Source organism: Ovis canadensis, chromosome 17 (genome assembly GCF_042477335.2).
Source record: "Ovis canadensis isolate MfBH-ARS-UI-01 breed Bighorn chromosome 17, ARS-UI_OviCan_v2, whole genome shotgun sequence".
Classification (NCBI taxonomy): Eukaryota; Metazoa; Chordata; class Mammalia; order Artiodactyla; family Bovidae; genus Ovis; species Ovis canadensis.
Genome location: NC_091261.1, coordinates 13,254,438 through 13,267,988, shown reverse-complemented (window position 1 = coordinate 13,267,988; position 13,551 = coordinate 13,254,438). Strand labels below are relative to the sequence as shown.

The window sequence follows — 13,551 nt, the reverse complement described above, 5'->3', positions numbered from 1 at the left end:
GGACTCTTTCTTTTGTTGCCTATGATCGCTACTCCATTTCTTCAAAGGAATTCTTGCCCAGAATAGTAAATACAATGATCATCTGAGTTAAATTCGCCCATTCCAGGCCATTTTAATTTACTGATTCCTAAAATGTCGGTGTTCACTCTTCAAATGCTGAACATTCTTCAGCATTGCCCTTTTGGGGATTGGAATTAAAATTGACCTTTTCCAGTCCTGTGGCCACTGCTGAGTCTTCCATATTGGCTGGCAAAAAGAATGCAGCATTTTAACAGCATCATCTTTTAGGATTTGGAATAAATAGCTTAGCTGAAATTCCATCACTTGCACCAAGTTTGTTCATAGTGATGGTTCCTAAGACCCACTTTACTTCAGACTCCAGGATGTCTGGCTCTAGATGAGAGACCACAACAATTTGGTTATCCAGATCATTAAGACTTTTAATGTATAGTTCTTCTGTGTATTCTTGCCACATTTTCCTAATATAGTTTGCTTCTTTTAGGTCCTTGCCATTTCTGTCTTCTATTGTACCCATCTTTGAATGAAATGTTCCCTTGGTATCTCTAATTTGTATAATGGAATATTACTCAACCATTAAAAATAAATAATGCCATTTGCAGCCACACGGAGGGACCCAGAGATTATCATACTAAATTAAGTAAATCAGACAGAGAAAGACAAATGTTACATGATATTGCTTATATGTGGAATCTAAAACATTGATGCAAATTAATTTATTTACAAAATAGAAATAGATTCAAAGACAAAAAATAAACTTACTGTTATCAAAGGGGATGAGGGGAGATAGATAAATAAGAAGTTTGGGATTAACATATATATAGTAGTATATATAAAATATATATAAAACAAGATACTATTATATAGCACAGGGAACTATATTCAATATCTTTTAATAACCTATGATTGAAAAGAATACAAAAATGATATATTTATTCCTTTTCATAATACATATATATGTGTATATGTATATACATATAAATCACTTTCCTGTATACCTGATACTAACACAACATTTTGTAAATTAACTGTACTTCAATTAAAAAAAATTAAGAATGGCAGTAAGGTGTGAGGTTAACAGACTGTTAAACAGCTTGAAAGAGAAAAGATTAACATGAGATAACATAAGAGCATAAAAGTGTTGCAATAATGACCATTTTGAGAGTAGAAGATGATTTAGGAGTAGACTGGATAATTGATTGAAAGGAAGCATAGAAGCTGAGACTAATTTTTCTAGATTAAGAAACAGGAGGGCTAGTGAGGTCTATGACTAAAATTAGAACTAGGGTGAGACAATAGGTTTTGATGGGAAAGTAATTGGTTAATCTTAGATTAATGAGAAATATTTAACTGAATGTGTTCAGTAGTAGTTGAAAAATATAGATTAGATTAAGTTATCAACAACTTATTGATGGTAACTGGAGCTGTAGCAATTGTCAAATTATCTAAGGAGAAAACACTTGCAGAGTGAGAAACAATGGTCTGGCTATGATTGCTAACTGCTTCTCCTAACCTCTATCCTCCCTGTCTTCCTAATTTTAATCGGGATAGTTTTGTACCCCAGCAAATAAGCAAGGAATCTTGATCCTTCTGGCAGCTTGGCTAGTCTTTGTGACTTATGCGACATAGTGGATGTGCTCTATGGGACATCCTGGAAAGTTCCTTAAAAGAGACAAGCTAACTCTTTCTCCTCTGTCTCTCCTCCTCCAGACGGCCCAAGACAAAATATTTGGGCCACGAGGTAAACTTGAGGGTGAAAGTTATCTATTAGGATGATGGTTTCCCCAAGATTTCATGGGGGCATATTTCTGTAGAGGTTTCTGTCTTATTTAAGCCACATGTGTCAAACCTAATTCCAACTGATAAAAATGAGCACTAAAGTTGTTGCAATGAAAAACTCCTACATTTAAGGAGTGATCTGAGCAGGAATTGCAAATTACAGACTGAGAGAGGTAAGACAGGAGGGTGTGGAATACCAGAAAGCAAGAGAGAAATACAGCTTAAAGAGGCAGATGGAGAAAATGGCCCTTCACAGTCAAAGTCACTTTGACTTGGGGATCAATTCTGTCCCTAATAGTGTGATATTCTGGAAAATAAAATATTTCTACTTCCAACTCAAATTGTGTGTAGGCAGATGTGTGGGTAGATATATCTAAGAAGGTAGACTTAGAAATAATATGACACACTAATGTCTGAAATAAATGAAAATATTTTTAAATTCTGAAGAAGCTCTTAGCCATCTATATAAAGATTCGGAGGGAGTCACTTATTTGTAGCAAGGATTTTCAGCAGCACATAAGGAAATGCAAGAATATTGGACCATTATATGTGACTCATTTGCAAGCTGTTTTGCTTACCTTTTTTCCACTTCCCCAGGCACCGCCCAGAGCCCTTTCCTTTTTCCTACCCCTCCTCCCTCCCTCCTTCTTCTCCCTCTCTCCCTCCCATCCTTCCTTCCCCTCATCCCTTCCTAGGAGAAAGGATGCATTTTCTTTGGGATGGAAACTTTATGCAAGTGACAGCAATGTACTGGGATCCCAATATGCTTGTGATATTTTAATACATGTTCAAGGGTAAGTGGCAAGTGGTTCTCACTAGAAGAAAATGTGAGTTAAAAATTGGGGCCAGGAGCCAAGGCCACCAAAGATGCAACTTAGATCAAATAAAATACTGACCAATGTAAATAGATTGAATGTATGACTATATTTATACAGATCATATTGAGGTGGTTTCAAAAATTGTCTCACTTTAATAAGTAATACATCACAGAACATACTTTATGATTGGTGAAAAATGAAGTGAAATGAAAACTGTGGGGATTTTTTATTAAGGTGTTAAGTTCAATGTGTTTGGACTACTTGTAAATATTTAAAAGATTTTAAATGCTTTTTTCCATGTATTTTCTGAAGGAAATTGGTTAGACTCTGGGGAAAAATTTTAAGGTGCATTAAGGTCTTCATTGGAAGTCTTAAAAAGTAGATAGGTTTCTATTTCTATTAGGAAAGAATGCTCCTTCTGCCTTGCTGGATTTGCTTGCCAACAGAGGAGATTAATGTACATAGTAATTTGTAAATTCCTAAACAAAGGCCAGCCATTGTTCAGTCCAGTGATTTGCAACTTAAGATATTGGTTTAAAATAATTCAAGTAGAATAGATGAAGCTACTTTTTGCTTTACAATGACCCTGTGACTTCGGGTGGTATGAAATGGAGACATTCTCAAAACTACACCCTTAAGTGTTGCATAGAGGACCTTCCACCTCACTTCCTCTTACTGATGTGCTGTGTGTCCCTTGGTGCATTTTAATACAAATTTTAAAGCCCATGGAACTATTTTAAAGATTAAAAACTCATATAGCTTTATTTTATAAACACTACTATGTCTCAGTTACATTTAGCTACAATACAAAGAATAATAAAATAGCACCTGAGAATTTTTAGTAGGCTGTAAAGAATCTCAACTCCTTTCTCTTCCTTAATTTTTTCTCTTCTTCACTAAATAGAGTCCTCTCACTTCCACTCCTTCAGCCTATTGTGTCACAAGGGGCCGGATTTTCATACGAACAGCCCTGAGAGAATAATCTGCACCTCTGAAGGGGACCCAGACCACACCATTCTCAATCTCATAGGGACTGTTGTCCCTGGGGTCATAGGAGCCGCCAGGATAGTAGATGCCATTGAGATTGGCTGCCTGGCAGTTGTTGTACCACCAGCCTCCTCCGTAGACTTCAGCGCAGTTGTCTTCCCACTTGTCTGCATCCCTGTCGAAGGTGCTGAACCGCATGCCAGTGTGAGAAGTGTACTCTGTCCCTTCCTCCACAGAACCCTCAATCAGCGCATCACCTGCTGTGCCCTTGTAAGAGGAGACCTCCAGGGCATAGTCCTCTGCCTCAGAGCCTACTCTCAAGTGATATTCTGCATAAGCCCCTTTCCCAGCCCAGTCTTCTAATTCAACCCTAAGGATGGAGCCCCTCAGGGTTAGTAAGTGGAGGTATTCATTGCCTAGCCAGAATTCTCCTTCTCCCTTGTCATTTAGGCTGCCGAAACCTCTCTTGTAGTCTTGCCAGGTTCGGTTAAAATTCAGTGATCCATCCATTCTTTGCTGGATCAAAAGCCATCCTCCCAAACCGGTCTCTTGATCGCAATAAACAGAAAAAATTTTACTGGATCCTGGTAGCTTGATACTGAAAATGCCACTTTGGGCACCTGAAGGATGTGTTTGGAGGACATCATAACAGTCTAAAAAAAAAAAAATTAAGCTGGTTGGAAGAAATTTCTCTCATTTAACTTTACAAAGTTAAATGGCCTAGATTAAATGAAAATAACTGGCTTCTTTCCCTCCCTTCCTTCCATTCTTCCTTCTCTTTATAGAGAAAGGATGTGCTTACACAGGGATGGAACTTATGCAAGTCAATAGCATTTATATGTACAAATTGCAAGGGGGCTTTTTCTCAATGAATTTGTAATTTCACTTCCACATACTGATTAATGGCAAGTAATCAGCAAAGATATCTTTAGCATTTAGTACTAATATCACTTATTTTTACCCTGACCTCAATGTCACCTGAGCCATACACTAAAAATATGACTAATGTCAGTGACAATTTCCAACAGCATACATTCTGAGTGGTAAAAGAATTTGAATAAACAAATTTAAAATTGAGTTCGAGGGATTAATTAATTAATTCATATAACATGTATTTATTGAATGCTGATTCCACACTGTTAGGCATTTGGGAATACAGAAATGAACATGAGAGACAAAGTCCCTGCCCCCATGGAACTTACAGTCTAGCATGCGCACACGCGCGCGCGCGCACACACACACACACACACACAAAACCATGTAATTTCAATTAAGCAGGATAGAGGACTAAGAAAGAAGTAAAAGGTGCTATGGGAGACACGTGGCAGGAGTAATCAACTTAGTCTAGGGGGTCAGGGAAGGCTCCCCCAAAGGAGAAGTGTGGATACCTCTGGCAGGACGAGCTTTAGCGTGGCCTGTCTTGGTGGCATGTGCTCCTTTAATGCCAAGATCCTCTATGCTTTCGGCCTCATCTGCCATTTTAAAGTTCTTGCTTTCAAGCGCAGAGCCACCTCTGCTGATAGTTGTGCTACTGCTTAGAAACTGTTTGCTGTGAGCTGAAGTTTTACTACCGGAAGAGCCAATTTCCCTTAAGTCTGGAACATCGGATTCTAAGCGTGTCTTACCGTCAAACTCGTGTAACTTATGGGTGAAGAAACCATCACTGTTTCTATGAAAGAAATCCTCTAGGTTACCCCTCGTAGAAAAAGTATGGTCCCAGTCAAAGTCTGCGTCACCACAGTCAGAACCATCTTCAGACTTGACCACTTCTTTGGTCGTTTCTGTGTGACCTTCGGCATTTGTGACAGTCTTTGTAATGACTTTAGAGCATGAACGACGAGTGGTAGTTGCGTGACCAGAGCTGACCTTCTCATTACCGATGAGAAGCTCTTTTTCTCCTTTAGCACTGACAAGTTTACCTGTGTGGAACTCTTTCTTTGTCCCTGAGCTTACACTTCCTTCCTCTCTAAAGGTGCCCCAGTCTGGACTGGAAGGCCTAATGTTCCCCCCATGACCTGAGCTATCTGGCCTAAAACTTGAAGATCCAGAGCTTCCAGTATTCCGAATGCCAACACTTCCGGGCTCGGGGCTGCCGATGTTCCAGGTGCCAGCACTTCCGGGCTCGGGGCGGCCGGTGTTCCAGGTGCCAGCACTTCCGGGCTCGGGGCGGCCGGTGTTCCAGGTGCCAGCACTTCCGGGCTCGGGGCGGCCGGTGTTCCAGGTGCCAGCACTTCCGGGCTCGGGGCGGCCGGTGTTCCAGGTGCCAGCACTTCCGGGCTCGGGGCGGCCGGTGTTCCAGGTGCCAGCACTTCCGGGCTCGGGGCGGCCGGTGTTCCAGGTGCCAGCACTTCCGGGCTCGGGGTGGCCGGGGCTCCAAGTGCCACTACTTCCAGGTCCGTAGCTCCCAGGGTTCACATTTCCGATACTACCGGTTCCAGGCTTCCTGGGACTTTCTGGTCCTAATCCTGTTCTGTGAGATACAGAGTCTCCTCTGGCATGTCCATCGCCACCGAAATTTTCCAACACCATTTTCATCTGCTGCATTTCCAGCAGTGCCTTCCATTCTGGAGGGGCCTCTCGAAGCTGGCTCTTTAACTCTCTGGGTACAGGGCCTGTAACTGCACTCATTTTTATCAGTGATAAGTATTGAGTGTCTCTAGAGGGAAGTAAGTTTATGGCAATAACCTGTTCAAGTTGCTTCTGCTGATTTTTATAGTCCTCCAGATCTACCTTATGTTCTAAAGCTCTACTGCATGACCCTTTGCAAGATCGGATCTTAATATCAATGTCCACCTAGAGAGAGGGGGAAAAGATAAAAAAAAAAAGAGGTAGCTGTAAATAAACTGTCTGTTGAGTTCTTAGTAATTAACTTACTTTTTGGAAACTGGTTTCACTTGTTTGACTTGGAGACCTACCAACCATCCTCAGTGGAAGAGAACTTGGGTATTGTAAGGCTGGCCAGGACAAACAATAGGAACTATCTGGATTTATCTTAGAATAGATCAAGAGGAAAGTGCTATTCCCTCCAAAGGAAACATTAATGATGTGATCCTCTGTGAGACTGAAGCTGAAGACTCAGAGACACGGTGATGTCAGGGACAAGCAGGGCTTGGAATAAGACAAGCAAAGGCTGAATATTTGGTTTTGAAATTACCACTTTACATGCCCTTGAAAATTTTACTTAATAGCACTGAGCTTGTTTTTTCATCTGTAGAGAGGATCCATAATACCTACTTTGTAGGTAGATAATAGCTATAACACATTGCTCTACGTAAAGTAGGCATTTAATGAATGACTATTGCCTTCCTTTCCTTGCTACTCAAAAACAAGGAAATCTGAAGTCAGAGCCACATAGTTACTCACCTCCAATCGTTTCATATCTACCAGTTGATTCTTGACATTTTTCTGCAGAAGGTTGATATGTTGTGCTTGCTCTATGACTTTGCGCCTTAGGATCTCAATTCTGCTTCTCAGATCTTCTGATACTTGGTTAAATGTATTATCATTGTCTGAAATGGAAAATATGGATACTGAAGTAGCTGCTGAGTGATTTGCTTGTGTTAGTCAGAAAAAGAAGGCAATTTGCTTATGGATATTCCCCATTTTACTTCTATAATAGTTTCTACTCTAAACATTTAATTTGTGATTTTCAAATCTATTAGGTGTTTGATATTTGGGCAATATCCTGTAGTCATACATGAATATTAATTAAGGTACAGTCTGGTAAAGCATCTGTCTACAATGCGGGAGACCTGGGTTCAATCCCTGGGTTGGGAAGATCCCCTGGAAAAGGAAATGGCAATCCACTCCAGTACTATTGCCTGAAAAATCCCATGGACAGAGGAGCCTGGAAGGTACAGTCCATGGGGTCACAAAGAGTCGGACACGACTGAGTGACGTCACTTCACTCACTTCAAATAAATCTCTGAAAATTTAAAAGTATAATTGAGATAAAATAATGTTTAATCACATTCCAATTATTTCATTATATCCTTAATCAAGGAACTTGAATATATTCTTGGATTTTCTTACTGGAAAGGTTTTCTTCCCAGCTATAGGTTTGAAATTGTTTGTAAACTTTCTTTTTTTAATAAGTCAGCAGGATCATTCACTTGCCAGTTGCTCTTGCACCATAAAATTAATTAGTTGAGTCTCCCAATGATATAAAGAGTGAAGGCAAGGTTTCATGAGCTGCAGTCTCTTTCTAAACTTGCTGTCCATGCCCAGAGCAAGTCTGGTTTCCTGGTCCTAATGAGACTTAGTGCTAGGCCTGGGAGAAAGAGACAACATGACTCCATATTTTTAAAAAAGCAAAACACTTCCTAAGAAGCTCCGTGGAGTCTGAATTGCACTCCCAGCCCCACCACATGAGAGCTTTGTGCCTTTGGGCAAGTCCCTTGACCTCTCAGTACCTTTCTTTGTAAGGCAGAAACAGAAATATCTACTCAAAATGTTGGGCTCATCTTATTTGCAGAATATACTCTTAAAAAAGAACACACTTAAATTCTATTCTTCAGTCCAAAATTCTGACTGACTTTGTGACCTAAAATAATGCTAAACTATCTTGTTTTACATGATAAAAATGACTAAAACAAGGCCCCTCCTTAAAATTCAGGGATATCATAAAGATAGTGTTTCTATGTAAAGTATCCTGGAATAAAATCACAGTTGTTACAGGAAGACAGCCTATCTATTTCTGATTTTTGTTGTTTTTGTTGTATGCACTAACTGTAATACTTACTGTTAGCTTTGGCAAAATCCCCTCTCAAAATTTCCACTATGTTCTTGGTCAATGTATTAGAGTCCTTATTGGTCTTCTGATAATTAAATAGTGAATCTCTTAGTTTATTTATTCTGCCTGTAAAATCTTGATTGACTTCATCAATCAGTCCTTTCATCCTGCAGCCAGAAGGGCATTTTTCACCCTGGAAACAAGGAGGAAAAATTAAGAGTCTATCTCTCAGAAACGGACTTATGGGTGCCAAGGGGGAGGGAGGGTGGAGGAGGGATGGATTGGGAGTCTAGGATTAGCAGATGTAAATTAGTACATGCAAGATGGATAAACAGCAAAGCCCTACTGTATAGCACTAGGGAGTATAGTCAATATCCTGTGATAAATCATAATGGAAAAGGGTGTGACAAAGAATACACATATGTATTACTGAGTCACTTTGCTATGTAATAGAAATTAAAATAATATTGTAAATCAACTACACTTCAGTAAATTTTTAAAAATTAATAAAAGAGTCTGTCTCTCAGAACCAGTAAAATTTTGCAGGTTTCCGTGAGCTCCCACTATTCTCCTCTTCAGATCATTTCTTGACCTAAAAGTAGTTTCAGAGGGCTAGTCAGAGACCAGGGTCCGCTTAACCATAGATTAGGACCCATGAAATCTGGAGGCCCTGATACTCAGGTTCCTAGTACTTGTCTGAACATGCAGCTAAAATCCAATCTGTTAATCCCACCAATGACCCAGAGCCTGGGAGGTAATTTAAGCAGTGCTCTCAGGACTAGGTTCTTTTCTCCTTGTCTTCTTTTATTCGCTATGTAGGTTGATCAGGTTATTTGCTACTGGACGAGTTTTCAGTGACCTGAAGTGGCAGCTTGCATGCACTTGCCAGCAGGCCAGGAAGGACTGTCCAGAGTCAATCCATGTGCCCAGGGAAGGGCACTCCTGCCCCAGTCCCCGTGCCCATGGCTCACCCAGTCTTCATCAGCGCAGAAGGGCCAGCCTGTCTCTTTGCAGGTAGATTGCTGTTTTTCCACAAGTCTTGGGCCACGCACCCCTCCTCCTTCAGCTAAAAATTCACCGCCGACAGGATCACTATCATCTGCTGTCTTTAACGATAACACACACAAAAAAGAGAGGTGATCTTTAAGCAGATAAAGAGGAGACACTGGCATGCCTATAAATCCTGACCAAGGGATCCAAGGGGCTCTATAAGCTTCAGTTTTCTTATCTTTTGGATGAAAATCCTTAAGGCCCATTTTGTGCAGTTGTGAGGTTAAAGGAGATTAGTGTACGAACCTTAACTGTGTTTGACACTAATCAAACCTTTCGTAAATGTTAGGAGTTTTAAAGGATCTGTTATTAAAGAAAAATTACTTGAATCAACAAACAGTTAAAATTTACATTTTCGTTCATATCTGGAGATAGAAAAATAATGGAGAAACTCAAGAGTTCTCTCTCCTCTAACTCCTGTTTTAATAGGAAAAAACCTACACTTCAGGTCTGTGTCTCCTTCGAATATCTACAATGACCTTATGGGTCCAAAATTTAAACAACCATATACTGAGGACACATATGTGGACAATTCAGACTCAGAAATGCTTTTAGGGTTACTCACATAATAATTTCTTTTATTTGAAATGAAAAGTATACTGAAAGAAAAAAAAGAAGGTCCAAGATTGGCAACTTTTTTTGAACATCTTATAATTGGAAATAAAAATTTAAAAAAATTTTCTATTGGTATCAATGAGTGAAATAGGATATATAAATATTCTTCCAACAAGGTGGTATAACTTAATACATCAATGTTGATTTTAGGTTTTAACTATTTTTATTTTGTACCACCGACTTGCAGGGAGTTTTCCGACTGTCTTAATCTCAGTAGTTTATTTTTGTTATCATTTAATTTATTTATTTTCTCTGTGCTGGCTTTTCTCTAGTTTTGGGAATCCTCTCCACTTACGGTGTGCATGGTCGTGGGTTCTCTTGTTGCGGAGAACAGACCCTAGGGCTTTCGGGCTGCAGTAGTTGTGGTTCCCAGGCTTTAGAGCACAGGCTCAATAGCTCTGGAGCATGGGCTTAGTTGCTCTGCGGCATGTGGGATCTTCCCAGACTAGGGATTGAACCTGCCTTTCTTGCATCTCCTGCAATGGCAGGTGGATTCTTTACCACTGAGCCACTAGGAAAGCCCTCAGTAGTTTATTTTTATAATTAGTTAGTATTTTCTGTCTCATTAAAAAAAAAACCAATAATAGTAATGTGAATTCAAGCAATCAAGAGAGATTTATTTAAAGGAACAAGCACAATCTTTTTGTTTTAAAAAATAAAATTATAAATTTAGACGTACTTTGGAATAAAATGACAAGATAATAAAAACAGGTGAAAATTAAATATTTATGCCAATAGTGGAGAAATAAATGAAATTTATGCATTATGCAAAATATAACTTTAGCAAGTGATGTTAGTCTTATTTCCTAAAAAAATGGTTATTTGTTGCTTACTGTATGGGAGAAAATTATGTTAGAAATACTCTTTAGTTTCTTCTACTCTGGTAGGGTTTATAAGTAGTAAAGAGAAAGAAATAAACCAGCATAGTTCACGGCCTGGAAGTAACTGAATTTTTAGAACAGATTTATGATGTTTTCATAAGATTAATTGTGTTTCAAAAGTATTGTTGAATGAAGTTTCTCTTCTTTTGTGTAGAACCTTGTAGTCAAACTTTAGGAATTATTGCAATATTTGTGATTATCTTAAAAGCATACAATTTCTTCCAAAAGCATATTGCTTTATCAATTAATCTCTTCTGATTTTACTGTGTAATTTGTTTTAAAAAATAGCTAATTTTCTTTTGTCTTAAACACAAAACAAACTCTTAGAAAAGCTACATTAAACCATTGCTCTGCATGTTATGGGCAAATACAAATTAATAATTAGGTTAAAAATTCTTATCATAAGAATGTTCTGTTAGCTAGCAATCCCAAGGCTTTACAGCAACAAAGATAGCAAAGATTTCTTCTCTTTAAAACAAACAAACAATATAAAACCAAGGTACAGGTGCAGAAGCTTCCCCCTGTGAATTTATACACTTGGGTCCAGCTAAGTCTCTCTCTTAGGATCATATTCCCTGTATTCTTGAGATGTCAGTCCTATCTGGGAACTTGCCTCCACAGGCTACAGTTTATAAAGCCAGCAGTGTGTGATGATATACACATAGCTGACTCAGACCTGCAAGCTCTTTGTAGAATAAACACCAGGGAGAAAGAGAAAAGGAAATAGAGGCCATACCTGAATTGCACCCACCAAACTCAGGACCAGGCAGAGGTCCCTCACGGAAAACATCTCTGCCGTGGGTAGGTCTGACTCAAGAGAAGCACCCAGCTGAAAGAAAGGAAGACTGCCTCCTCTTCCAGGCCCCATCCTATTTAAATCTGCAGGAGGTCTGATTAATCATTATCTTTGTCCCATTGAGACAGTCAACATGCACCCTGCATCCCTCGCTCCTTCTGTAAGGTTGTTGTCCTAGAATTTCTTGCTCAATTCCCCAAGCTTGTTTGCTTCTGATAAGCTATTGCAAAGGTAGCCCAGTTCGTGGAAAATTCCACATTCCAGGAACATGGTGACTTTGGAAATGCAAGGGGGAACATGGGAGGACCTACTATTGGAGTACTTGAAAGAATACAGAGGGTGGCAGAGGCAGGCTAGCCATAGCCCACCAGGAGGTAGAGATTTGACAACTGAGGTTTCAGTTTACATAGGAATGATGGTTGGTGGATCTGACTTTTGACTGACTATGACGATGAACTGATCCTGAAGGGCTTCAGTAAGCTTACTGTGAGCAGAGATGACTTCCCTTTATCCAGAATGGTTAGGACAGGCAGCCCCTGAAGCCAAATATCCTAGATTCATAATCCCAGCTACACCATTTCCCAGCTCTGCTTTTGGACAAAGTACTCCACTTCTTTATGCCTCAGATTCCTCCTAGTGATAACTTACCACACATTTTTATGAAGAATAAATAAGTTAATCTTTGTAAAGCCCTCAGATTGCCACATAGTAAGTACTCAGTAGTAAGTGTGAACAATTATTGGAAAACATAAAATGCAATGAAACTATTATTTCTTTCCGGTTTCTGTAACTTTGGACCTGCTAATTTATTTCCCTGCTCTTTATTGAATTTTCTTTTCTAAGGAGTTACCAGATTTAGCAAATAAAAGATGAGGATGCCCAGTTAAATTTGAATGTCGGATAAACAGCAAATATATTTTAGTGTTAGTGTGTCCCATTCAGTATTTGGACATAGACTAAAAATTTATTATTGTTGTTTATTTGAAATATATATTTAACTGGGCATCCTATGATATGTCTGCCAATCCTACCTTGTCTCAAATGCTGCTTCCTATATGAAGCCAATCCTGATCGTAGTATAATAACCAAAAATTATTGAGTGTTTACTACATGCTGGGCACTTTGTTGGACACTTTACATAGTACCTGATTTCATGTCTCCAATTGAAATCTGCCTCTTATTTTTTCATACTTCCTTAGACCATGTACCACTCATAATATTTAGTACTACAGGAACATTATCCATCTCATCCATTAAATCATAAACTGGAGAACTGACATATTTTATTGATCTTTATATTTTCCTCAAAAGGTATGGGACTTCACCAAACAAGAAAGCATACATGAACTCCACTGTTGTGACCACTGTCTCTTCAGGCTCTGTGGGTGTGTGAAGCCTGGTGTGATTGTGTGAGAGTCCTGGTACAAGGCAGAGCCTTCCCACACCACCTGCTCCATGGAAGCTTCTTTGTCTGACCAGGCTCACCACTGATGTGGCTTTCTCGGGTTTCTAGAGGCAGCCGCAGAGCTCAGAGAGAGCCTTGGAGCCTTATCTGGATTCCGGAGGGCAATGATTCCATGGAAAACTGGGTGACACTTGTCTACAGTGGTTGAACTAGCAAAATGCCAGGAATATGTAGGACCCAAGACTGACTTCCCTAGATGTTTTCCTCTGCCCAAAGTGTCTTTCTTGGAGGTGAGCATGGAATATGGAAAAAGTTCCCAGAGAGTGATCTGGTGAACTTCAGATGACTTGGTTAGACAGAATCTGATTGAAAGTAAACTAAAAGAAACCAGTTTGGCTGAATGCCAGCACTCTGGTGCCGTGTCCAGCCATTTCCAAGCAGCACCTGGGGCACCCTCGTTGCTATTCCAT

General features: G+C 39.6%; 1 protein-coding gene across 1 annotated transcript; it reads right to left on the bottom strand.

Moving 5' to 3' along the window:
- Positions 1 to 2,702: 2,702 nt before the first annotated feature.
- Positions 2,703 to 11,866, bottom strand: FGA (fibrinogen alpha chain). The gene is made up of 6 exons (XM_069556640.1): positions 11,617 to 11,866; positions 9,306 to 9,440; positions 8,344 to 8,527; positions 6,966 to 7,111; positions 4,991 to 6,395; positions 2,703 to 4,255 (listed from the first exon to the last, which is right to left on the bottom strand). Exons 1-6 carry the CDS (start codon positions 11,746 to 11,748, stop codon positions 3,546 to 3,548), a joined length of 2,712 nt encoding a protein of 903 aa, XP_069412741.1. The 5' UTR covers positions 11,749 to 11,866; the 3' UTR covers positions 2,703 to 3,545.
- Positions 11,867 to 13,551: the final 1,685 nt, after the last annotated feature.